We start from the raw sequence: 26,399 nt of genomic DNA on the forward strand, positions 1-26,399 counted from the left end.
TCATATTTCCTTACATTAAGATATGAAAATGCTGATGTGGCCGTTCTGATGAAACCACGTGCAAGAAAAACCCTAGCATGGGCAGCTAGCAAAGATATGAAAATGCTGATGTGGCCGTCCTGAAGAAACCACGTGCAAGAAAAACCCTAGCACGGGCAGCTAGCAGTTTATCTTCACCTGAATAATGACCGATGCTAAGATTAGTTGGGCAAATTTGCAGTGCAGGGAAGCACACTTGTGAATTATGAAAAGGGCCGATAAATGTCAGCTGACAGTGCTGTACTTGAATATCACTCACTGGAGGTTGCCTGCTGCCACCAGCTCCGGATGATGAAGGCGTCGGAGTTGTTGAGGACGATTTTATGGGAGGCTTTTTCTTGCGTTCCTTTTTGCGAACAAGGTGCTTTTTTTTCCGTGCACGAGCTGTCACTTCAACGTAGTCTTCGTCACTGTCTACTGCTGCTGCTTTACTTTTGGCCGGGCGGATAGTTTCAGCACTGTCATCGTAATCATCTGAAATCTCGTCGTCCACCATGACATCCTCTTCATCAGAGTCATCCTCAACCATGGACTCTGCTTCTTCTTTAAGCCTCCCTTCGTGCTCTTCATCATCGTCGTCTTCCTCAGGTCGCTGGACAATCCGCCGCTGTTTCTTAGGACTACTCTTAGGGGCAGCCTTGCGAGACTTGGGTTCTTCAACCCAGTCTGAGTAGTCAGAGTCACTGCAACTATTAAATAAAAAAGCAATAAATAATGATAAGAATGGTGAACTTTGCTGCTAAGAATGGTGAACATTGAGTTGTGACAAAGACCTATATTCACCTTGCACTGCCTTCAGAGCTTTCAGAAAAGACGGCACCGGTGTCCGTAGTGGAACTCAAGCTGATGTCATCGGGATCCTACACAAAAAAGATTTCGTCGAATCTGAATTGTTTTGACGTCAAGTCCAAGAGAATAAAAGGCTATGTTCTTGGTCCATTGCTGACTGCTATCAGTTTGCTTTGGCAAAGTACCAGCGTAAAGTGGAATTTATCCCGAGAGTTCTCGACACGCTGATCTTATTTTGTGTTATCCAACCTCCCTTGATACCAAGGTTAAAAAGTGGCACCACTAAGCCTGTTACAGGGCGCAAAACTTTACTGAAAGTAGCTATATCAGTGAGAACACAGCGTAGATAGGCAGTTAATATGAAAACAGTGGTTTGTTTCAAGCAATCAACCAGAAATACTTTAGCCACAGGAATTCATTAGCACCTTACTCCATCACTCTTCTCATTAGCAAATCAATTGAATACAATAATGTGTCATGCAAAAAGTAAGAAAAAATAAACTGCTGCAAGTCACTTCACGCTCCGTTACTGATTATACAGGGTGTCCCAGCTATCACGCAGCACGATTTAAAAAAAGAGGAACGGCGTTACGCGAAGGAAACTTAGTGCGTATTCTTTCCAGTACAGTGGAGTAGCCACCAGTATTTTTTTCGTTACTGAGATTTATTAATTAATTGTAATTATTTATCTAACTCGAGAAGTACTGTCCTAATTATGAAAGTGTCAATGAGAAAGTTGTAGAGCAACATGAAAAACTCCCGATACAGCTTTCTGTTGCTCAATATGTGCTACATAAATGTGTTTTTCTGAGCATGAAAGAAGCCAGCAAATACATGCAAAGTGCCTCGAGCGGCCAGTCGTACGGCAATTCTGCGTGTATTCGCGGGCTTCTTTGACACTCGGAAAAAGACATTTATGTAGCACGTATTGAGCAACAGAAAGCTGTATCGGGAGTTTTTCATGTTGCTGTACAACTTTCTCATTGACTCTTTGATAATTAGGACAGTACTTATCAAGTTAGATAATTATTTACAATTAATTAATTAAATCTCAGTAACGAAAAAATTACTGGCGGCTACTTCACTGTACTGGAAACAATACGCACTAGGTTGGCTTCGCGTAATGCCGTTCCTCTTTTTTATAATGATGCTGCGTGATAGCTGCGACACCCTGCATAATATTTTAAATTTTACTTGCACATCAAACAAATGGCTTCAGCCTCAGGAGAGGTGAAATAAGTTATACAGTCGAACCAGACTGAACCGAACCCATTTACATCTACTTATCCTGTACAGTCAAACATCGTTAATACGTCGTTGGCCGGGAACAACGTTTACCTAGGTACGCACTAAACAATGTACGAATTAACCGCCAATGCCAGTTTAGCGGCTACTTACCGTCCAGAAAAGAACTACGTCACCATGATCTCAAACACACACACTCGGACAGGCTTTATTTGCGGGTAGGCAGCAAAAAATCGGTAATCTTCACTTGCCGCCGTAGTGGCCTTGCCACGACGACGGCATCTTCGAACTCGATGAGCCCGCGAGCCAGTTTGCCTATGAGGCCCCGCTTACTAACTAAATTAACAAGAATGGTGTAACGCGTTCACTGGTAAACATGAACACATCTCGCTCAATGACCGCAGAAATTCACTGTCAGAACGCTGAGTGAGGAGGCGCGGCAGCAGCAGCGAGTGTGCCGTCTCTCGCTTCAACGCGAACTAGACGTCGGAAGCACAGTGCATACGAAGCTACCAGCGCTAGTTGCACTTTGTCTGCAGATCGCTTTAAAGATGAAGCCCGTGTGGGCGCGCACTTTTTCCACGCAGCAGATCGCTTTCAAGATACGGTGGCCACCGCGAAGTAAACCCCTCCTTTTCGCGCCTCCCCCGCCGTGCGCGACAGAAGCAGCGCACTTTTGCCCCGCCTTTCTTTCTCGCCCGCGCGCGATAGGCGGTTGACCGTCGCAAGCTTTCGCTCGCACATACAGCGTACGGCGCGCGACGACGATGTTGCCGTGTTTTGACTTGATACGGAACCTCAAAGTGATGTCCACGGTGACGGCAGAAATGCGCTTCGCAATAAAATGTGCTTCTGCACAGTTACGATTCTACGGTGACAGAGAATTCGCACCCCCTACCGGCGGTTTCGTCGCGTTACTGGGAGCTAATCTTGAAAGCCACTAATCTTGAAAGTTCACAAACGATGGTACCATATCGCTGGTGGGTGTCGTCCGGGCGTCGCAACTCGAGAATCGAACGTCTGCGCACGTGAGATTTTGCCGATTTTGTGCCTGTGAGTGCAGATAAGAAACAAAAATTGAACGCACTAACCGTTTGGTGGGCAATGAGCGACTGCGGCTTAAGCGGTCAGCCAATACATGGGGTTCAATGGAGGCTGGGTGGGGGAATCTTCGTGACTACATTTAAACCGCAATTACACATCAAGCGGGTACGTATTAACGAGGTTTGACTGTATATTGCACAATTTCTGACAACGGTATAGTTACAAAGAGAACATATAGCAAAATTACGCTTACATGGAACAAAAATAGCAGCGATTCCTGCTATATCGAAAATCAAGCGGCGCATGAGGTCCCCCAGATGTTCACTTTTCCTTGCAGTGGCGGGCAAATCCACCAACACACCCCAAAAGTGGTTTTAGCCCGGCACGCGTGGCTCTATCCACCCACTCTCCCTACCGCAACCGCACCGCGTCGAGTAAGCAGCCGACAACCCCTTGCAAAAAATTATTCTGGCCCGCGCTCAGCATCTGCTCAGACAGCCAATCAAAGACTCATGTGCTCTCGTTGTGCAAGTGCAGGTTGCCTCGCTGCTTTTCTCATTAATTGTGTTTCCGCCTTGTGGGCCTTTTTCCGCAGTGTTGCCATGATGGCTACCGCGAAGTGGCAGAACTTGCCTTTCGCTGTGAAGCTCGAAATCATACAATGAGTTGAACGCGGTGAGAAGTCGGATGTCTCTGCAGCGTACATGATTCCGAGGAGCACTCAACACGATCTTGAAGAATAAAGGGGAGATTAGGGCTAAAGCGGACAAAACACCTGGTGCCCGTGGTGCCCGACGCGTACGCACAGCCGTGTATGAAGACGTCGAGGCAGCCGTGTACAAGTGGTTCGTCGACATTCGGTCGCGCAACATCCCGGTGTCCAGCCCCACGATTGACCAAAAAGCCAAGGACATGGCTTTTTTCCTTGGCAGGGAGGATTTTCAAGGTGGCTCCGGTTGGCTGCAGTGGTTTAAAGAAGAGCACGAGAATTGTCGGCAAAGCAGTCACTGGCGAAAGCCAAGCTGTAGACTATTGTAGTGTGGACAAATGAATGCAAGAAAACTGGCCAGATATTAAAGCAAGATATGAACCCCAAGATATATTCAACGCCGATGAAACCGCACTATTTTTGCAAATGTTTCCGAATAAGACACTTGCTTGTTGGGGCGACAAATCTCACGCCATCAAAGTGATCAAGGCCCGTGTATCTCTGCCGTTGGCAACCAATTTGGAAGGATCAAAAAAGCTTCAGCCCCTAGTTATAGGCAAATATAAGTTGCCGCGGTGCCTTCGGAATGCACTGTTGCATCAGACGTGCCGGCTTCCGTGTGGCCGGTGATGAATCTGAAAATTCTGATGAGCGCGACGAAGCCATTGCCAGTGTTGCCGAAGTTTGGAGCGAGCTGTCAGAATTTCTGGAAGCCGTTGATGGATCAACGGCGGACGAGTTTGTGAGTGCAGATGATGGCGTCACGACCACGGGAGATCCTGAAAACGAAGACTAAATTGCCGACATCGTACCGAGCACAAGTGAAAGCGGTCACAATGAGGAAAGCAATAATGATCCTTTACCCACATTCTCTGAGGTGACAGTTGCACTCGCACTAGTCCGGCGCTTCTGCGCGAATGTGGAAGATGTGGGAATCCTCAGGTCACATGACCGTCGCACGCGCGCCAGGCAGGTTGAGGAGAGGAGGAACTTTCCTTTCATGGGCAGCGCACGGGAATCGCAAGTGCTATCAGCGCCACATGGTGTCATGTGAGATCCCTCTGACATCACCCGAGTCTCTTTGTAGACCAGCAAGTGGCAAGGGTGGAATTCTCCGCCACCGCTCCCGTTTTCCTGCACTTGGTTGTGCCGCGGCAATCACAACGTTCGCCCGTATCCCCGGCTGGTAAGTCGGAAGCCCTTCATTACATAGCGTACTATTCTCTTCGAGGGAACCCTGAGTGATGTCACCTATAGTTTGCTGGCCTGTTCGGCGTGTTAGCTGCAATTGCAATAAATGCTTTCCGAGAGCACACGTGGTTGTCATCTATTCTTTCCTCGAGCTAGATCCGGACCGCAATTGACGGGCAGACGTGCACCAACCGCAGAGCTCCATGTGCCATGAGGCGTAGTGCCGTTGGCCTCCCCCCCCTTATCCTGACATTTGGCATTCCCAACGTGGGGCAAACGCTTGGAAAATGGAAAGACGATCGGTTCGGTGCGAGGAAGGCTTCGTCCGGACCAGCGTTAGGCCTCACCCAAAGGCAAGATGCAATCAATAATTGAGAAATACTTTAATGAACCATCGGGATTAACCCAGTGATAAACACCGGGGCCACACATTTCAGCTTCGCTGGTTAACCATCTGTACGGAGTGCTTGGGCGGTGATTTTTGTATCTTTGGCTTTGGGAGCAGGGCACTAGAAATGCTGGCTAGGAAATCAGCGGGGCGCGGTCCCAGGAGTCCGCTTGGAAGCTGCGTGTTGAGCAGCGAGCGGGAGCCACTTAGCTAGGCCTGCATCTCCTCGTGGCAGCTCATTGGAACCCTTTACGAGGCTGTTATGGCATTGGTTGCTGTCATGGACGCGATTAGGCCTAAGGCCCTACGGAGCTGCCGGTTGCATGTTTGAAGATGACCATGCCGTGACACTTAGCAGGTGCAAACGAATTCACTAGCTTTACTGTACTCGCCCTAGCGGCGAAACCTCGTTCGAAATAGAAAGCTTATTTTGTTCAGATAGACAATATTTTGCAGGCGGAATGACAGAAATTTTGGGGCACCATAGAGCACTACGAGCATCGCCCACTTTCACGCTGTATCGAACTGGAAAAATTCGGTCCAAACAAATAACTTCATTCAAACGAACTTGATTGTTTTTTCTTTCCGAATAAAGTAGAAGCAAGGTAGACGTGTGGTTCGGCATTGCGTCAGACGGCTGACGCCGCAAAAGCCTCTACTGCTTTAATTATAAGTGTTTGTGGAGTGCATTTCAGTGACTTTTCTGAACGAGTGAAGCTGCCTGGATTTGCTAATGGTGCCTCAAATTGCAGTGGATGTCCCTCCCTGTTCCGGGTCCAACGCAGCAGCACATGGCAAGGGAGACCCACCATCACATACTTTATTCCCACGACGCGTCGGTGCGACATTGCTCATGCCGGCACACACGCCGCTTCACATAAGTTCTGACCCACTGTTCCTGGGTGGACGTTGCGTCGCAGACTTTGAGGGCAAGCCCCTGTCATCGTCAACCACTGTGGCAGCTGCCGTATCTAGACAGCCGCCACACAGGACTGTGCTGCTTATCAACGTGAATTCCACCAATTCCTGCCGTCCTTCCAGCAATTTATCCTCTGTAAGAGAATATTTAAGGATGGAGGGATGTGGGAATCTTCAGGTCCCACGACCGTCCCACGACCGTCCCACGACCGTCCCACGACCGTCCCACGCGCGGCGTACGTGCGCCAGGCAGGTAGGGGAGAGGGGAAACTTTCCTTTCATGGGCTACGCAAGGGAATCGCAAGCATAGGACTGTGCTGCTTATCAACGCGGATTCCACCATTTCCTGACGGAGTTTACTATCACATCGGCCCGGAGAATTCGTCACTGCCCTCCTTCCAGCAATTTCTCCTCCATAAGGGAATATTTAAGGATGGAGGGATGTGGGAATCTTCGGGTCCCACGACCGTCGCATGCACGGCGTACGTGCGCCAGGCAGGTAGGGGAGAGGGGAAACTTTCCTTTCACAGGCTACGCAAGGGGCAATCACTATCAGCGCCATCGGGTGTGTCATGTGAGATCCCACTGACATCGCCCGAGTCTCTTTGGACCACAGCAAGCAGCGAAGATGGAAGTCTCCTCCACTGCTCCCGTTTTCCCACACATGGTTAGTCAGCTGCGTTATTGCCACGGTAATAGCCGCGGCCGCCCATATGCCTAGCTGGTAAGTCGGAAGCCCTTCTTTACCTAGCGTATTATTTTCTTCGAGGGAACCCTCAGTAATGTTAACTATAGCTAGCTGGCCTGCTCGAAGTGTTAGTTGCAATTGTAATAAATGCATTCTGAGTGTACACGTGGTTGTCGTCTATTGTTTCCTCGAGCTTCTACTCAACCGCAGTTGCCGGGCTGGCATGTGCCAACCGCGGGGCTCGGTGTACCACGAGGCATAGCGCTGTTGGCATTCCCTCCATATCCCAACAAAGGTTGCAGCCTCAGCTGCTCCTATTCTTTAGACAATGTGGAGAAGTGCAGGCTGTAGCAGGCAGCGAAGTTGCTCAAGCAGAAGATACAGGACTATTTCGTGTGAAACTAAGCTTCATCAATGAAGCGCTTTTATAAATGGTACAGTAGAGGGCCAGCCCAGCACCATTTTCCCCCTTAACGCCAACTAGAATATTGGATATCCCCGTTTCCTATCTGATCCAAACCGCTCTCTTCCCGTCAGGCCTAACATTTTTCGTTTATATTTTCGTTCCATCGCTCTCTGTGTGGTCCTCGTTCTTGACATTCTTCGTTAACCTTCAAGTTTCTGCCCCATATGTTAGCACCAGTAGAATGCAATGATTGTACACCTTTCTTTTCAATGACAGTGGTAAGCGCCCAGTCAGGATTTGGTAATGCCTGCCATATGGACTCCAGCCCAATTTAGTTCTTCTGTAAATTTCCTTCTCATGATCAGGGTCCCCTGTGAGTAATTGACCTAGATAAACGTACTCCTTTGCAGACTCTAGGGGTGACTGACGATCCTGAATTCTTGTTCCCTTGCCAGGCTACTGAAGATTATCTTTGTCTTCTGCATATTAGTCTTCAACCCCACCCTAACACTTTCTCGGTTCCTCAATCATTTGTTGTAATTCATCCCCATTGTTGCTGAATAGGACAAGGTCATCTGCAAACTGAAGGTCGCCAAGATATTCGCATTTCTCCTCACTCCTAAGCCTTCCCAGTCTAAGAGCTTGAATACTTCTGCTAAGCATGCAGTGAAGAGCATTGGAAAGATTGTGTCTCCTTGCCTGACACTTTTCTTGATAAGTCCCTTTCTACTTTTCTAGCGAAGAACCAAGATTCTCACGTGTGCCTCCTGGACTCCTTGATTACGCAATGCCTCTATGACTGCTGGTATCTCTACTGAATCAAATGCCTTTTCATAGTCTATGAAAGCCATATAGAGAGGTTGATTGCACTCGGCAGATTTCTCGATTACCTGGTTGATGACATCGATGTGATCCATCGTAGAATATCCCTTCCTGAAGCCACCCTGTTCTTTTGGTTGACTGAAGTCAAGTGTTGCCCCGATTCTATTGGAACTTATCTTGATGAATATTTTATACAATACTAAAAGCAAGCTAATGCGTCTATAGTTCTTCAATTCTTTAACGTCTCCCTTCTTATGGATTAGTATAATGTTGGCGTTCTTCCAGCTCTCTGATACACTTGAAGTCATGAGGCATTGCATATAAGCCCGCAAGCTTTTCAAGTATGATATCTCCTCCATCTTTGATTAAATCGACTGTTATTCCATTTTCTCCAGGAGTTATTCTCTTGGTCATGTCTTGCAAGGCCCTTCTAACGCTAGTTATAGAAGGAGCCTTTGTACCCTTTTCATCACTAGTACTTCGAATGGACGTAGCTTGGATGCTTTGGGTACTGTACAGGTCAGTATAGAATTCTTCCGCTGCTTTTACTGTCATCGAAATTGCTTATGATATAGAGACCCCAATACAAAGAGCCAATATGAGCTTACCTCGAAGTCATCTCTGGCTAACCTTGAACCGGGAACTGTTCGCGAGGAGCGCGTTTGGACACCAGAGGGCTTCTTCTTGGCAGTGGCTCTGGCACGACTGTTATTGACACGGCGTTTGTTTACCAGCAGGTTTTCACAAACCTGTAAAGAAAGAAAAATCAGGAATACCAGTCGAGCCCAGATACAAAAATACTTTCGATGTGCAGAATGTGCTTTCGGCACTGAATGTATCAAAGTAGACAGCCAAAAGCATTCCTGACACCGTGCAAAAATGGAGAGCTCAGCATGGCGCCAGAAAACCTATTAGCTGTTTAGGCCGACGGGTCACGTGCCGAGTAACACGAATCGGCTAGACTGCTGACTATGACCATTACCATCACAACACACCTAATCGAGGAGAGGTAGGTAAAGAAGGTCTTGCTTTAAAAATGGGACTTACATATGGCTAACTACTTTACTTGCTGATAGCTGCGCAACAGCCTATGCGTCATTTTGATTGGTTGTTGCATGGGCACCGTGGTGGAGAGCATTCACTTTCCTGACAAGAGATGGCTCTCAGTTACATGCACTATCATCATCAGCCAGAGCCAGTGAACAGGGAAACTACAGAGTAGCTGTTCTTTCACGAAACTGCATAGCACCAAAGCAGAGCGTGTATGTATCATACTGTGCAAGTAAATCTGGTAGTAAAGTTTAGCTTCAGGTGCCAGCTCCTAGCATCAATGACAAGTGCTGCCAGTGCCCACTGATGAGCTGAAAGCCACATCATTAAAGAAATGTGGCATTGTCTGCGGCCTGCTTTGGGCTTTAAACTTTTGGTGCTGGTTGATATGGCAAGAGACACACATTTTTGTGCTCCTAACTAGCATATGTGTATCCTCTGACACTCAATATTATATTAACAGCAGGAATGGCTCACCACTTTGACCTCCAGACTCTGCCGGCGCCGTTGACTCTCTGCATGGTACAAGGCTAACTCAGCATCGGCCATCGTGGCTGCACGGTGCAACGAGTTGGCTACCAGCGCTGACTTTGCGGCAGTCCCAAGGAAGCAGCGAGCGAGCCGAGAGGGCACAGCTGCACTGCTGGCACTGCTGCTGCTAGTGCTACCAGACCCAGATTCGGAAGACGGACCAGGCTGCTCTGCATCCCGCGACTGCCAGTGGCCAGAGGATTGCCGTACACCTTCAACATCGCCGGTGCGTCGCATTCCGACTCTGCTATGGTGGCCTCCTGGAGAATGGCCTGCATGGCCTGCATGGCAGACAGGCTGAAAGTATGAGCTCTTGGTTGCACACAGTGCTTTTGCCAGTCATTCTGAATTTTCTGCAGGAATCGAGCAGAAGAATAGATACACGATAAATGACCTACTGGGTTAGTTGCCATGGTCAGCCATTACATGAATAGGCACAAGGAAGGCAAGACAAGCAAATTACGCTAGAAGTGGCGCTTTATTTGTAACTGTCTTCCTGTCCTTGTGTCTATTTGCATGCCAGCTTGCCAAAAAAATGTACTTCAAGCTGTCGCACACATTAATCATTCTGAAAAGGTGTACTTCTTGAAATATGATAAGCCTGTTTCTGCCTAAGCAGCAGTGAAGCACCTACCCAAATTCAGGCGGGACTGTGCTGATCGTGGTGGGGACTGCCCTTCAGCTGCTAGCATGTGATCCTGCTCGTGCTGCAGCTGCTCAATCATTTCATCAATGGCAGGCCGTTCCTCAGCTTCCTCATCCTCCACAGGACGCACAGGTTCCAAGATCTCGGCTTCACCTGAAGAGACCAGTAGCACACCCAGTCATCCATCGCGCCTGGGAGCCTTGGCTTTTATAACACATGGATAATGGGGCACGAATACAAGCTGTAGAGCCTGACAGAGGTATTTTAAAGCCACAAAAAATTTTAACTGGCATTGTAGGCTCATTGTCATCGGCAAGAAGGTGTCCACAAGTACTTGCACATGTTTTCTTTACATGTGTGTCCTACATTTTCTGTGCCACATCACTTTCAGTAACCAAGTAAATTTAGCAAGCAAGGCAAGAAGCAGGGAAGGGCTCCCCACCATTAGCAAGCACAGCCACGTAAGGGACGAGCTGCGAGTCGAGGCAGTGCTCCCGACCAGGCACGAGTCGCTGCAGCGCTGGTGGGTATGGGTTGCCATCAATGTCCACTAAGAAGGGTGGTGGCATCAGGTGGGGAGCGCACTGGGTCTGTTCGTCCAGCACATGCTGCTGAGCGTCGCGGATCAGGGGCCGGTAGTCCGTGTGGAAGAATTGCTCATCCGGAACCTGGAGGTTGGAATCATGGAATCACATAAACATACCTTTACTCCCTGCAACTTGCCCAGCAATGATAGAACAGCTACCTGACAAACGACCACCCACCATACCATTCTTTACACCAATCATATATAGGTGTACAGTGGAATCTCATTGATACTGTCACATGGTAGTGACGGTCAAGAACACAGTAGCAAAACTGTGAATGACGAAACTAACTTTTATTGGGCGAACTTGTGCTCACAAAAGAAGTGACACTCGAAGCAAAACAACAGTGGCCAACACAGTTGGCGATTGTCGAAATCTGATCAGCGGGACAGTGAAACTTCGAGCTTTCGAGCGACAGCAAGATGGCGGCGCTCGGTGGCGGGAAATACGAGATATGTCTCCGTGAACTGCGATGATTGTGTGCAATTTAAAGCTGTTTTCTCGCCCTGCGCACTGACGAATTAATCTTTTTCAGCCACTTTTAGTGTGTTTTCAGCCAAGCCATTTTGATACAGCGTAGATTAGACGCTGCAGATACCGAAACGTGTAGTTTAAAAAAATAGATTTCTTTCGTGATTTTCGCGATCAGATCCCCGTGTTCCCCCATTAATTTAGGTAGTTTTAATTGTGTTTCGATGATCCGAATTTCGTCTAATACGAATATTTTTTGTGACCCCGTGAGATTCGTATCATCGAGATTCCACTGTATATCACTAACAGTCGCAAATAAAGCCGATTGCCTGCCTACATGTGTCAAAGGGGCCAAACCGAGTGCATGCACCAACAATCACGTGTTGATTGAGGACGTGCGTGACTCTCGGCTCTATCTCTCCTTTTCCCGGTATGCGCACGTGTCAAAGCGGCGAAAACGCGCGCACCAACAGAATCGTATGTTGAGAGAGAATTTTAAAAAATTTTAGAAAAAGAAAGACAGACAGACAGACAAAGAACTTTAATGAAGGTCTTTGATATCCAATATTTCAGTGCTACTGAAGTCTTCACTCCAGCATCAACTTCTATTGCAGCCAATTGCTTCTTTACGGAAAGAGTTCGATACTTCCCTTGAAGCAGAAAAAGAAAAAAAAAAAAAAACGAAACCACTGAGGTGGCTGAAACGGCACGCGCGGCATGTACAAAAAATGCCACGCGTGATCCCTCGGCCAACTCCGCACGCCAACGCGTTTTATCGTTCCATCACCGGCTGCGCTGCCGTTCGCATAATGCTGCCTCAAGGGAAGTATCGAACTCTTTCCGCAAAGAAGAAATTGGCTGCAATAGAAGTTGATGCTGGAGTGAAGACTTCAGTAGCACTGAAATATCGGATATCGAAGAGCACGCTGACGACCATCATGAAAGCGAAGAACAAGCTTCGGATGAATGCAAACCGAATGCGGCACGCCTCCAGAGTGGAGGCGTGCCGCATACAGCATAAACAGCATGGCGCGCGGCGTGCGCCAGTGCGACATTAGATGCCACTACGGCGTCACTCTCGTTTGTTTACAATTGTCCGTGCGACACGATGTGCATTATGCCAGTTTGAACGACTGGGAACGACCATCTATCTTTCCACTATTAGAACAACAGCCGCTCAAACGTTCCTGTCGACACGAAAGCTGCACCACGCGCTGCCGCCATGCTATGTTGTAAAGGATCGGCGGTTACTATGCAGTTATCAGGAGATCACTGTTTGGCGGCGCTTCGTTTACACGTTGCCGATTTCTGATAACAGTTCGCGGTGACGTTTTACCTTTCGAACATCGAATTTTTTTTTGCCGGAAGTGACATAGATTACATAACTTTACGGGTCTTGTGTGGCCGACGCGGTCGCAATGCCGAAACCATGATGTCCAAGACCTTTGCAGAATGACGGCATACCGCAGTAGTTCCCGAAATTTATGCTTCCGGCCAAATAGAACGCTTCGCCCTCGTATGCAGAATACAGTCATGTCCCGCTGGTAGTAAAATATATATCAAGCTCGAATAAAAAATTGTGGCAGCGCGTGCAGTTTCGAAATGACAGGCGATTGCAACCAGGTGCCAATTTGAAAGAGCTACATGACGCCGCACTTCATTTTTTAGATGGACGTTTCTAACGGAAGTTTGCAGCTAGGTGCGGGAATGCACCGGGAACAAAAATGACGCTGAAAATCTGGTTTTCAGACAAAAGTGCTGCCGAACTGTAACTGCTTGGACCAGCTTATGGGCAGTTAAGCTGTTATTAATGGTGAGTCCATATAGTTATAACGAACTGCTGATATAACGACCACTTTTCGCATAACTATAGAGTTTGTTATACAGTCGCCGACCGTTTATTCGGACTCGACGGGAACCGCGAAAAAATCCGAATAATCGAGAGTCCGAAAAAAAGGATTCGCCAGAAAAAAGTACCTTTATGGTCCCAGTGGACGGAAAAAATTGTCAATGCGCGACTGTACAGATGCACGCTTACACGCGATCAGGTCTGCTTTATTTCCGACAGTGTCTGGCTATCGCTATAGACAGTCTTGTAATTGCCACGTCTCGTCGGCGCAGATGGCACGACAGGCATCGGAGCCATTTCGCACTACGCGACGACTGGACGAGATCGAACAAGCAAATCAGGCCTAACACACTAAGGCTTCCATGGGTTCTCAAAGTGGGTTCCGCGGAACCTACGGGTTCCGCAGGCCCCTGCTCGGGGTTTCGCGATCCACTGATAAATTTTCCCTGGTCCCGCTGCCGACAAGTGTCTAAAACGGCAAACAAGAGGTGCGCTTGATCCAAAGAACCTCCATTACCCATGCCCGAGTGTCAAAAAGCACATCACAGTGCGTAACAGCAACGCGCGAACTGCGCAATAAGTACGCAAGCAGCTTGTAGCCACCCAACTTCTCAGAATGGGCAGCGCGCCTAAGCTTTCGGACTTGAATCTCGGAGGCCGTAGCTTACCACCATGCGCCTTTCTCCTATTTGTAGATAGGGTAGGTGCCGATAGCGTGCGCACTGACCTATACGTTGGAGGAAAATTAAAAAAAAAAAAAAACGCGGAGCACCGCAAATGCGTGCCGCAGAAGAGCAAGAACGGCGTCGCGTCCAACCGAAACGAAGCGGCGCAGTCCGCATCGCCGTGGTCCTCAGCGGCAATCGTACGCGGCACGTTACTGACAGCAACGCCGAAGCGCTTCGTGCCTAATTGTGCCTTTAAAGCCTTTATTCTTGCGTTTATCGCCGCGAGTAACACCGTGTTGGTGGCTAGCCGCATGCCTCTGTAAGTGCGTAGTCGCTATCTCTGATCACGTCGATAACCACCGCAGTTTCGTCCGCAGCGGTTGCGGCATATAGTAGTTTCGTTTTCACTTGATGCGCGCATCGGCTGCGTGCCTTCACAACTGCGTCGTCGCCTCCCATGGCAGCGTCGATAGCGACCGCAGTTTCGTCCGCACTTCTTGCAGCGAAAGGTAGTTTCGTTTTGACTTGGTGCGTGCGTCAGCCGCCTGCCTTCTGAACCGCAAGGTCGCCGTCCATGATCGCGTCGATAGCGGCCGCGGTTTCGTCCGCAGCTGTTTCGCTTTGACTCAGTGCAAAGCTGTCGAAGATAAAAAGCACAGGCTACATCGCGATGGACGGACAATTTGTTGGCGAGCAGCTGAGTGGCGAAAAAATAATCGGGGTGTGCGCCCGTTGTTGCAAAGCCGCGAAGGATGTCACGAGGCCTTCGCCGCTGCTAGCGCTAATCAGTCATGAGATGAAGAGAATTTCAGCTTCCGCACTGGTCTTGTGCTAAATAGAAACAAGATTTGACGATTCATTGAGTAAATAAAACCGTGTTGACGTAGTGAAGCATTTGTTTGTTTTCTTGATACCCTCGATAATTCGCCATTCGGTTATATCGGGGGGGTTCCTTGGCACTTTATGGAGCTTAGCAGGATACCCTGGGATGAACGCACTTGAGAACCCCTGCAAAAGAGCAAGACTTGAAAGGTGGCTCTTGACAAGGCCTAGGTCACGTAACAACTGACAACGCAAAGGCCGAGCACCGACTTCCAAGCACACTGGCTTGGCCTGGCCTGCTGTTTGGCCGCGGTATACAGTCAATGGATACTGGACTGGCTAAATCCGAAACACGACAACCAATAGGTGCAGCCAACAAAAGTATAGCCTTCGAGATCGGCAACTGACACTTGTAGGTGCTGCGTGGATTTAGACACCAGCAATCCAACCATAGCAAGCGCGCCCTTTCAGTGTTGGCAACCTAGCAAAATGTAAACATCGCGGCGAGCTTGTCGTGACTAGAGTGTACTCTCTAGTCGTGACCGTATCGTGGCATTCGACGTCGCATCTGACCAGGCCGCCGGAGTCCGAAAAATCGAACGGCGCGCTGTAGAGCGTCCGAACTATCGGTCGTGGTTATACATTACTTCAATGGGACGAGTGGCGGTGCCGCGAAGGTGTCCGAATAAACGAGCATGTCCGAATTTTCAGCGTCCGAATAAACGGTCGGCGACTGTAAATGGATTCGAATGTATTATTGAATATACGTGAATGTTTCATTACAACACAAGTTCGTATGTTGGCTCGAGTCATATTTATGAGAACTTCTCATAATTCAAACAAGATCCTGGGGTCCCTTTGAGTTTGAATTATCGAGAGCCTACTGTATAGACGACTCCGCCAAACTTTTTTAGTGACTTTGGATCGCACATTTCCCAGTTAGTATGATCCTTTCTCACATATTTATTACAAATCGTATGAACGTGGTTCCGCTGTATTACGTCAGTGACTACAAGACACTAGGAACCTTGAAGTGGGGATGGTAACAATAAAAGACTATGCATTACAAGTTGATGTCTCGCAGAGATCAAAGGCACTTACCCTCGCCACAAAAACACAAAATGCTGCATACAATTCTTTCCACTATATCAGCTGACACCAGCATGCATGGCATGTTCCAAGGTAAACAACAAAATGTGCCCGGTACAGCAGGATGAAAATATTCACCTTTTTGTATGGGTCTCCTGAGCCATAGCCAAAGATGCTGATATGACCATGAGAGTCAGTTGAGGCAAATAAAAGGCCATCTGGAGAAAACTTGCAGTCAAACACTGCTCCGTGTCCTTGCCCTTCAATCTGAAGATAAACAGCGAAGTCAGTCCCCCAAACAAGAGAAGTGCAAGCTTTAAAGATATGTACACAGCATTTTTGCACATAAATCTCACTTTAAGGAAGAGTAGTATGGGTCATAAAAGAGTACTGCATTCAGGCACGGCATCATGGCAGCAATGCAAAGTGCAGTGTAGTGAAGTTGCACTTCAAGAAAAAAACTTGCACATAAACATATCGGCCTGCATTGCCCTGCATTGTTGTGAAGCAGCCCCATGCACAAAGAGCACCAAGGATAACAGGGATTACTGGTGACACAATTCTGGAGCTTTTCTTTGTGCAAGATTTCTTTGAGCCAGATTCCAGCAATAAAGATTTCAATGACGGTGCGGGTTATATGGAAATTTTAATCTTTTCTGGACGTTTACTGTATTTATTACAATGTAGATCTGCCTTCTTCTTCAGGAAATTTTACACCAAAATGAGCTATCATCATCCTATACTGGTAAACAAAGCTAGCAAAAGTACCGAGCTAACCGAGTTCCTCCATCGCGCCCGCCATAAAGCCAGTCTGGAGATTACCCAGACTGGCTTTAAGGCGGTATCCAGACTGGCTTTAAGAAATGCTCCATCTGCAATGCCCTCGATGGCACTGAGAATGACGTCATTTGGGGTGCCTAGGAGGCCGGCGGAGCGTCCAATGAGGATGACTTCTCTGACAGTTCTGGCAAGGATGCAGCTTGTGGCATCAACTAGAGAGATTTAGTAGCCAAACTTACTGTAAACAAAGGCATGTCATGGTCAAAGTGTTTCGCTTTTTAAAAAAAGATATGGGTCAACCAATATTCGAATTATATATTTAAATTTCTTGGCAAGTTCTATATATAGGGGTTGACCTATTATCGTGTTTGACCTATTTTCAATACGGTAATCGCGGCTATCCATAAGCATGAGTGCTAGTTTATGTGCATGAAAATACAATGCGTTTTTACACTACTCTCTGCTCGGTCCTTATCAAAACAATGAAGAAGCACTAACAGGTACGCAACAAGTTTTGGCTTGAAATTACCAAAAGAGCACTGCAAAGCAACAACCTCGAGCAGCCCAAGAAGGAGCCTTCATCAATGCTTACCATGTTGAAGAAGCTCCGCACTGAGCATCCTGCAACTAGATCCCAGATGATGATGCGACCGTCATGTCCGCCACTGAGGAGGATTCTGCTGTCTTCTGGATGACACTCAAGAACAAACGCCTCATCCTCATGCCCCTAACAAAGCAAGAAATCACTGCTTTGAAACATACATGAAAGCGACTGCACTCATTGGCTCTTTCAGTTATGTGTCCTTGGTTTGCAAGGAAACCTGGCCTCAATCACAACAATGCAAGCAGAAGTCAATGTAAAATTACGTTGTGTATGATTTTCATGGCAGCAGAATTTGAGCGGTTCACCTAGTGGCTTGCCGCTGAATATGTACCAACTCATCGAACAAGCAACAATGTGCGAAATATCAGTATTGTAGTGACCATTAATCAGCTGGAAGAACAATCTCAAGAAGCAAATTCTATTTCTACATGGAGCAAGTGGCACTCTACATTAACCCAAGGGGGTCGCTATTTGGCGTGCAGCTGTACGAATTACCAGTGAATCTCACAGAATTCTTTTTAGTTCTTTCTAGCTTACAATGCCCTTACTAGTAGCGAGAGTGACATAGTTAGGATGCCAGAAGTGTTATTGAACCACTTAATTTGCCTCTTTAGTGCCATTTATAAAGAAAAAAACCTGTCAATAGGAAGCAGTGGCCCTATTCAAGAGTAAACAGGAGCACTCACCAAGAGAATATGCTTCAGTTTGCCTGTGTGAGAGTCCCAAACTTTGATGGAATGGTCGTTAACAGCAGTCACCACTAGATGGTCGTCCTGGCTCCATCCAACCATGGTCACTTTTAACCTTTGTTTGGGGTCCTCCTCCACTTGTTCTTCAGATCTGCGACAAAACACAAATTATACTGTTTAATGTGACCGAATGAAAAGGCTTGCCAAGTGAAGAGTGGTTTCTAGTGTGTAATACGGTAACTCATCAGACACAGCAAACCCATAGTTAAAATAGGAAATGGATGAAAAGTGATATAACAGTTCAGTTCAACTACTATACTTTCGGCCCTCATTCAATACACAGCAGCTAATCTACAGCAATTTGATGTACTCTAAGGCATTTATAGAGACACTCAATTCCCGCATTCCCTGACATTCGTCTTATGCAACTTTCACATCACCTGAAGTTCGGCTTTATCGCATGACACACACGTCACAGTAGGAATTGGTACCACAGCTTGTGGGGTCATCGCCTTTGGTGTAGGACCCCTTTGGCTTCCCATCACCCGGACGTTTGTGCAGTGCTGGTGCCACCGGAGACAATAAACGGTTTCCGTTACTCAGGGCAATACTGTGTTCTTGCGTGCATCGCTCGGTAGCCCCTTGCGGCCTGAGCTCGTGCACAGCGGTGCTGGAGGCGACAGCTGATGCGGCCCTGTGGCTCGCTAAGCTCAAACCCGCAGTGGTCGGTCTCCTTCAGAGACCCTAAGACCCCACAAGCTACAACAGGAGATGGCACAAGCGTTCCAATGCTAGTGCCACCTGATGGCGTGGATAACTTGGGCATGAGAGGAACTGGCTTCCCTCAAGGAAGCAGGAAGCCAGCGCCGGAGGGAGGGGGGGGGGGGGCGCACTTCTACTCTGCCAACAACCGCGCTCGTCGCTCGTCCGCACCGTCTCTTATCTCCACACGGCTCTGACCTTTATGCGCCGTGCATTCACCGCTCAGTTTCCGTTGAAGCGATAGACCGCACGTACCTTCGCCCGCTGCGGCGTATGCTTGCTGCCAGCGTTTTGACAGTCGTTGTCTGCAGTCATTCAGTGTGATCTATTCGTGTTTGTTTGTGCGCGCTCACACCACGCTTGTTCATTCAGTTAGTAATAGTCGGGCCACATTTTCCAATGCACGCTACACATGCAATGCTGCCCGGATCGGCAGTGCAGAGCTACAGGTGTGTCCCTTCGCACGCGCTGCCCACGGGAAGCGCTTCTCATCAACACCACCGTTTCACACGCGTCTTCTCGTGGTCATCGAGTCTCTCTTCATGTCGGTCTACTTACGCCGCAGCACACCTGCTTACTTAATCAGCTCATGTTTACTACAATTCATATTGCTACCAAAGCCGCTCACCTTACTTCGTATGACATTGCTGTGTTGCTGTCGCATTCATTGCTTCGCCCTTAGGGCGAAACTGTGACATTTTTTTCCTTTGCTACCAAGACGATTTGAGACCCGACACATTATAAACACAGTGCACAACAGAAATGCTATGATGTTATTTTGCATCACCAATCCCCCATAACATTAAAAGAAAGAAACAATAAAAAAAATTAGACAAAAGGAGCAACTAACCCCACCAATTTGGTGGCCATACGAAGTCTAGTTGATCTCCATTGCTGTCGCTCGTAGGTCCAAACGTTGGCCGTGCCGTCCTTGGAACCACTCACAAACCGGCAGCTATGATTGGCGAACTGCAAGCTGTCCACTTGGTCCTGTTCAGAGAGGAGAGCACACCTGCTATATGCCCAGAGGGGCAAAGTTACCACATGTAGATGACTCGACCATTAACACTAACACAATGAGCAGCTAATCTGACGTATGTGTGGGACCACCACAATGTGCTCATTTACACTGCGCTTTCCAGCTGTGTTAAAACTGAGTTTTCTTATAACGTTGGTAGGTTTTAAGCATTTATCCCACGACAACAAGTGGCTGCGTCCAAACTTCCAGCAGTTAGAAACTATGGCTTAGTAAAGTAACTTGGGAAGTTTGCTTTCAGATAGATAAAGTACTAATATGCACATGCACAATGCTGAACTCCACGTGGTCCACCCACTTCACGTCTGAAAGTTCAATTTCACCACTATAGTGAGAGAAATTGCAAGCGTATTAAAGCAAGGCAATAAATAAGCCCAATTAATAGCAAGCAGAGTGAAGTTGGATTTTTAAAAATTTTAATTAAATTCTGGGGTTTCACATGCCAAACCACGATATGATTTTGAGGCACGCTATAGTGGGGGCTCTGAATTAATTTTGACCCCCTGGAGTTCTTTAATGTGCACCCAACGCACGATAGACAAGCGGTTTTGCATTTCGCCCACCTCAGGAAAGAGCCAAGTTGGACAAAACAATCATGGCTCCATCGCAAGCATCTTACCGCATGTGCCTCAAGTTCAGAGATCCGCTCCGGACCTGCTGGGGCCAGGATGTGGTACACCCGAACAAAATGGTCCGTGCTGCCTGTAGCCAAGAAGGCTCCACCTATTGGGTTGTTATAAGTGATGGTCAAGGGTTGCCAAGCCACTGTTGATGGGTGCTACTGAACACCAGCCAAACAATAGTGTCTGTGTGTGAATTCTGCACCAACAAACTGCTTCATGCCGTTTGTAGGACAGCACCCTTACCTGGACTGAATGAGGAGCAGATCATCTGTGAGCCTGCACGATTCCTTTCAGTAAACTTGAGCGGCTTAGGGCTGTAAATACAGGATTACATCTGACAGTGAAGAGCAGTATAAGGCGGAGCAAAGAGGAACTAGATGACAAAAGATCTTCAAGAGATATAGAGATTGACAAGGTGCACCAGCAACCACAGCTAATGTGTGCAATAAATCAAGCAAGACAAAGTCTTTTGATACTGCTTGAACAGTGTAACCAGCCCGATGTGTGATGCTATTCAACAATTTCACAATTACTTTCTTTTTTAAAACAAAACATACAAGTTAACTTACTTGAAGCTCTTTGTGCTGCTCGAGTAGTCCCAAAAACATGCACAGCCATCGTTGCCCGTCGATACCAAAAACTGCCTGTCGCCCTTTGGGTATGGACAAAACTGCATAAACAAAACAGGCACACTGTACGGTGCACAAACGCCACAAAAAGCAAGCAGAGGTCATTATAAAGCATGCATGTGGTGTCTGTTTTTACCCGAAGTGAGGTGACCATGGCGGTGTGTCCCAGCAGCACAGCAACAGGTGCCAGGGTGAGTAGGCACCAGACACGGATGACTTTGTCACAGCTGCCAGCTGCCAGCAGCTGATTGTCGGGACTCACTGCCAGGTCTGTGATCTCGGCTGAGTGGCCTCGCAGTGTGGCTAGAAGCCTCCCGTCCTGGGCGCTCCACATCTTTACCAACAGGTCATCTGCACCCTGTGATGAGCATCCAGAAAGTGCCGTGTAATAGATTTAAATAATCTAACAAACAAGGACATGGCTAACCGTAACTATCCTTCCAGCCATCTGCCTATATCGACCGTCACTATCTTCATATGAACAAAAGTGTGCTGCAAAAATCATACATACATATATTTAGGCTACACCCTCACTGTAGAAGACATGCATCGAGACTTCTGCGCACAGCGACATTGACACTGGGTTGCAGCAAACAATTTGTGATAGATGCAACTTCGTTATAACGAAGTTCAACTATATTGTCATTCTATCACAGATACACTGTCCATGATGTGGGTAGTATTTTTCTGTAACGTAAAGCAATGACAATATTCACCGTGAAAATGTAGTTGCCGCTGCGGTCAAAGAGTACACAGTAGACGGATGACAGGTGCCCTAGGAGGCGCCTGAACAGCTGCGCCTTCACGTAGAACTGAGTAGAGAGCTGCTGTCTGCAGCGGCCACCCTCCAGGGCACTGAGCCGTCGCCCCTGCAACACCATCGCTGCACACAAATGCAAAAGTGCGAGTTGGGCAGTGCACAATTAAATGCCACTCACAGACACTACTCCGGGCACTGACAAGTATGCTGGAAGCACCTAAAGAGAATATTGAAGCGTTTAGCACAAGGCTTTTAAAAGCAAAGCACACTTCCATTCAAAGCATATTACAGTGGACTCTCTCTTGATGGAAATTGCATATTGAGAACAATGAAAATTCTGGCTTGGCCTATTACCTCCAGTGGCACCACAGATGCCCATGTGGCAAACTGTCATTTAAAAATTTCATATTGATCATTAACAATCCGCATAGTGTCCAATCTACCAAGGAGTTGGTTGCAAATCGGTACATTGTATCAAACAGCAGACATCGCAAGGGCTGCAAGAATTTTCAATGACAATAAAGGATACAGTTAATAGGCAAGTGTGCAAGGTAAAGCATAGATGGAAAGGTAACAAGTACCGTTATGTGTTAAGGCTAGGAAGTATAGATGTACACAAAACAACTGCACAAAATGAAGTCAGCTGATGCAAGAAAGAAAACTGCTAGAGATTGCTGGGAGGAGATAAAAATAATGCCTGGAACTCCTGATGAGACGGAACAAATGATTCCTTCAAACGGTATTCAAGAGATACAACTGAATTTTTTCTTCCCCTTGATTCTCACGCAGTGATGCTCAATCAAGGATCTGAAAGCTAAGAAAGTTTCCAATGCAGCCTGCGCCAACCAATCGCATTGTGTGTCATTCGAAAAACTTGCACCAGTAGATTGCCCTCCCTGCGCACCCCACCATAACTATTCATTGGCACAATAAATTACGACACCGTTTTCCTAGAAAGCAAAACCAGCACACCAGCAACACACTTGGAAAAAACACACATACACAGTAGCAGATGCAGAGAGGACAAGTATAACGAGGCAACACTCACCAACATTGCAGGCTGTTGTACCTGGGGTGAGGCACGGGGGAGAACCATGAAGCCGGACTGCCATGTCTGCTGTAGCACGAGGCCGCCGCACCTCTGCCGACAGAACAGAACATCCAAGAAGTCAAGCAGAGTGACCGAGCTCCTGCTGCTCCCTTCCTCCTCTAAGTAGTACCAGGAAGCAGCACAAATCTTTGGACAAACAGTATGCTCCATAATAAGCATAACACATAACCACAGAGATATGTACAGACTAGAGGTTTACCTCGCAGTCAAACCACCACAGGAATTACGAGAAGTACAAGAGATTCAGTTTTCCAGCTGCATTTTCTTCAGCTCATTTCATCTCCCCCCTCCTTCGGATTTTCATAGTTGCATGTTATTTTCCCCATGTCGTAAAACATTTTGCATGTTTCCTCATTTTTTTTTTATGTTGGATTTCACAGAAATTTCACAACAGCGGGGTCGCCGCCATCAATACTGACTATCCCTGCCCCAGACACTAAATGGTTCCTACAAGAAAAAATAAAAACACAAAATCCTTAAAAGTATTGCATGATTCTTGACCCATGTGCGACTTTTGTAGCGATGTATCTTGTATGGAAAGTATGAACTACAAGACTTTAGTAAGATACGATGGCAATTTTGTTCCATAATAGAACATTTACATAACCCTAATTGCATTGTGCACTAAGCCATTAGCCAAATCCCGCCACTGCTTGTACTTCCCATTGCTGGTTAAAGCACCACTGAAGGTCCCCTACGTAGACACTGGCACCACAATTTCCCCCGAGTAAGTTTTTAAAAACTTTATGTGCACAACTAGCGCCACTCACTTGAGTGTTGCCTGAGCAGCGAATAGCTCCCAGAGCCAAGAAGCGACCGGGAGCCGGCCACTCCAGATGGGATGACCTGGTCCAGAAGAGGACCAACCCGAGAGCATATTTGCAGCAGGTAGTCATTAGGAATGTGCACATTGGAACTTGCCTGCAACACACACAAGAAGCCAAATGCAGAGGATGCCACAGCAGTCTTGTTGGTACAACGTGAAGCACTCGAGGCCACTCGAGTAATATATTATAGTGCATTGAATCCCAACTTTTCTATCCACTAAACGAAAAATAACTGACACATATACTCGACCAATGGCTACACTCATGTATGGGTCGCATCCCCAATTTGACAACCTAAAAGTTGGAGGAAAAAAAAAAAATCTTGAAATAAAGAATTTGAAGACTGAAGAGAGCGTCGCAGCTTGTGTGCATGCTCTTGGATGCAGAGCACATGGCATGTGCGGTCTTCAGATATTGTTGTGAAAAGCTTTGACATCATAGTCATCTCTAATGCCATGGAGGGCACTGAGCTGAGTGTGCTACCATTCATTCATCAGTGTGCTACCAAACCGAACCTGAGCACCAGCAGTGACAGCGACAGTAGAAAGGACTATAAACTGGCACCAGCTCCATGGCATGCTTGCATGAACAAATATATGCATTATGAAAATTGCAGTGTTCCCTCTTCTTGCACCAAAAAAATCATGAATATGACACACGGTTTGAAAAATTAGACCGCAACGACCCACTCCCGTGCAAGGGCTGCAGGACCGCGATCGCCAAGATTGTGAAAAAAAAAAAAGTGCAGCTCTTATATGAGTATATATGGTACTGTGCTGGGAACCCTTCCTTCAGAGATCCATAATGCTCCAAGCTTTTCACTCCAGTGCATGAGGCATACAGTAAGGTTTACGTTTTCCTTAACAGTTTAGTGTGAATGATATGAAACAGAAATATGACAAACAAACAGGGAGCTCTGCTCACTTTGCATTGTCAAGCTATGACAGATTCAGCATTCAAGACATATTATGGTTAACGGAAACTCCAGCTTGAGGCTGATTCCTCACTGAATCTTTTAACCTCTTTGGAGGTTGTGACCCACAGTTTGAAAAACACAATATTGCTGCCTTGAGCTGCCTGTAAAGAACCTGAGGTTTTTATGTGTACAGCAGGCACGTCAAGCCTCTCTGTCCCAAGTAGCATTAAGCCACTGTGGTCGCAAAATAACATGCAGGATTTGCATTCAAGCCTGACACAGAGTGACCGGGACTGCTCAGATAAGATGCGGTCACAAGTGCGTCTACTGACGATGCTTCTCTTAGAGGTCCTCCCAGCACAATTTAACTTGAATTACAGACCAAAAGCCATGACTATGGAGGAAGAAATGTTTTACCATTTTGGTAGCGCAGATTGGTTTATTATTAATCACTATGAAAAAGCATACTTAACAAGTTTGCTCTCAGGTGCTCTTAAGATTACTGAGGTGCATGTCTCTATTCTAAATAGCAAGCCAAGTTATGTCATCATAGACATTAATCATTGAGTGTGAAGGGTGGGCACGTTTTATGGCATCCAACATGACAACTCTCATTCAAAGTGCAAGTTGTCCCCACTTTCCCAGTGTTATCAGCAAGATGTTCACACTTATGCACATCCCCCTGGGCAAGTTCTCTTGCCCGGAATTAACTGGTTTACTTAGCATAGCTAAACACAGATAAAAGGAGAATCTGTCGAAACAACACAAAGAGCAAACACTAAGTAAGAACTGAAGAATCTTCAGCCCAGCCTGGTCAATGAGCAGGTGGCAACAGTTCTGAATGCCAATAAGTATTTTAGAAATTCACAATAGAATGTTCCGATAAGGTGACTTCTGATCAACACCCTGCTTGAAAACCCAAAGGATAGAAAGATAGTAGATTTGAGACAGTATGAGAATACAAGCAGATGTTCAATATGACAAATACAAGCAGATGTTAAGTTTGAACAGTTGTAGGAAGATGTGTTGCACTTAATGACAGCATTCTTGGAAGCAGTAGTTTCAACAAAAGTCACTACAAGTCTTTGGTAAGAGGTTTTATTTGATGGTGATTCAACTACAGCATGAAAAACGTGTGCACTTTAGTGCCCACATGTCAAAAAGGAACTTTATTGTTTGCACCATGCATTTCCGCGCTGCAATTTTTGTTGATAGCAACAATGGACACAGCCCGTTCTGATTCCTCCATGTAAGAGTACACACACCACAGTGGGATATGGTGCTACCACACGCTTTCTTTAATTCTGTCTTTTCTAATGCATGACCATTAGGAGTGTCAAAGGAGAAAAATGTGCATGAGTGTGAATTGTGGGAAGCCGGTCATCGGTTTATATAATATGGCAGATCGGTAATATATGGCGTTGCCAGCTGCCAGCGCATTGCCAGCTGACATTTGCCTAAGCTGGCAATGCAGCGGGCCATGAGCTTACCCGTAACTGCAAAACGCCGAATGAAATCGAAAACGGTATTCCATCTCGCTTCTCTCACTCAAAAAACAAACAAAAAAAAAAAAGAACGCCTCCACGTTCAAAAACAAGACAGTATCACTAAATACAACATTGAGGGGGAAAAAAAAAATCAGAAAACAAACAAACCGCAATCTCGTTTATGACGTGTACCGTCGCTGGGGCAACGAATTGCGAAAAAATT

The 26,399-nt window shown here is 46.9% G+C and overlaps 1 protein-coding gene across 1 annotated transcript in view; it reads right to left on the reverse strand.

Annotated features, from left to right (window-relative positions):
* LOC119460861 (bromodomain and WD repeat-containing protein 1-like) overlaps positions 1–26,399 on the reverse strand; it is a 59,853-nt gene that overhangs the window by 32,428 nt on the left and 1,026 nt on the right. Inside the window, exons 5-21 of the mRNA XM_037721969.2 lie at positions 23,717–23,867; positions 22,884–22,976; positions 21,792–21,958; positions 21,212–21,433; positions 21,016–21,116; positions 20,690–20,760; positions 20,443–20,546; positions 19,638–19,777; positions 18,023–18,176; positions 17,325–17,459; positions 16,091–16,219; positions 10,909–11,134; positions 10,455–10,619; positions 9,767–10,101; positions 8,848–8,988; positions 823–899; positions 299–728 (exon numbers count right to left, since the gene is read on the reverse strand). Coding sequence (XP_037577897.1) covers positions 299–728; positions 823–899; positions 8,848–8,988; positions 9,767–10,101; positions 10,455–10,619; positions 10,909–11,134; positions 16,091–16,219; positions 17,325–17,459; positions 18,023–18,176; positions 19,638–19,777; positions 20,443–20,546; positions 20,690–20,760; positions 21,016–21,116; positions 21,212–21,433; positions 21,792–21,958; positions 22,884–22,976; positions 23,717–23,867 — 2,841 coding nt within the window. The remainder of the gene's footprint in view (positions 1–298; positions 729–822; positions 900–8,847; positions 8,989–9,766; positions 10,102–10,454; positions 10,620–10,908; positions 11,135–16,090; positions 16,220–17,324; positions 17,460–18,022; positions 18,177–19,637; positions 19,778–20,442; positions 20,547–20,689; positions 20,761–21,015; positions 21,117–21,211; positions 21,434–21,791; positions 21,959–22,883; positions 22,977–23,716; positions 23,868–26,399) is intronic.

This window comes from Dermacentor silvarum, chromosome 8 (genome assembly GCF_013339745.2).
Source record: "Dermacentor silvarum isolate Dsil-2018 chromosome 8, BIME_Dsil_1.4, whole genome shotgun sequence".
NCBI lineage: Eukaryota > Metazoa > Arthropoda > Arachnida > Ixodida > Ixodidae > Dermacentor > Dermacentor silvarum.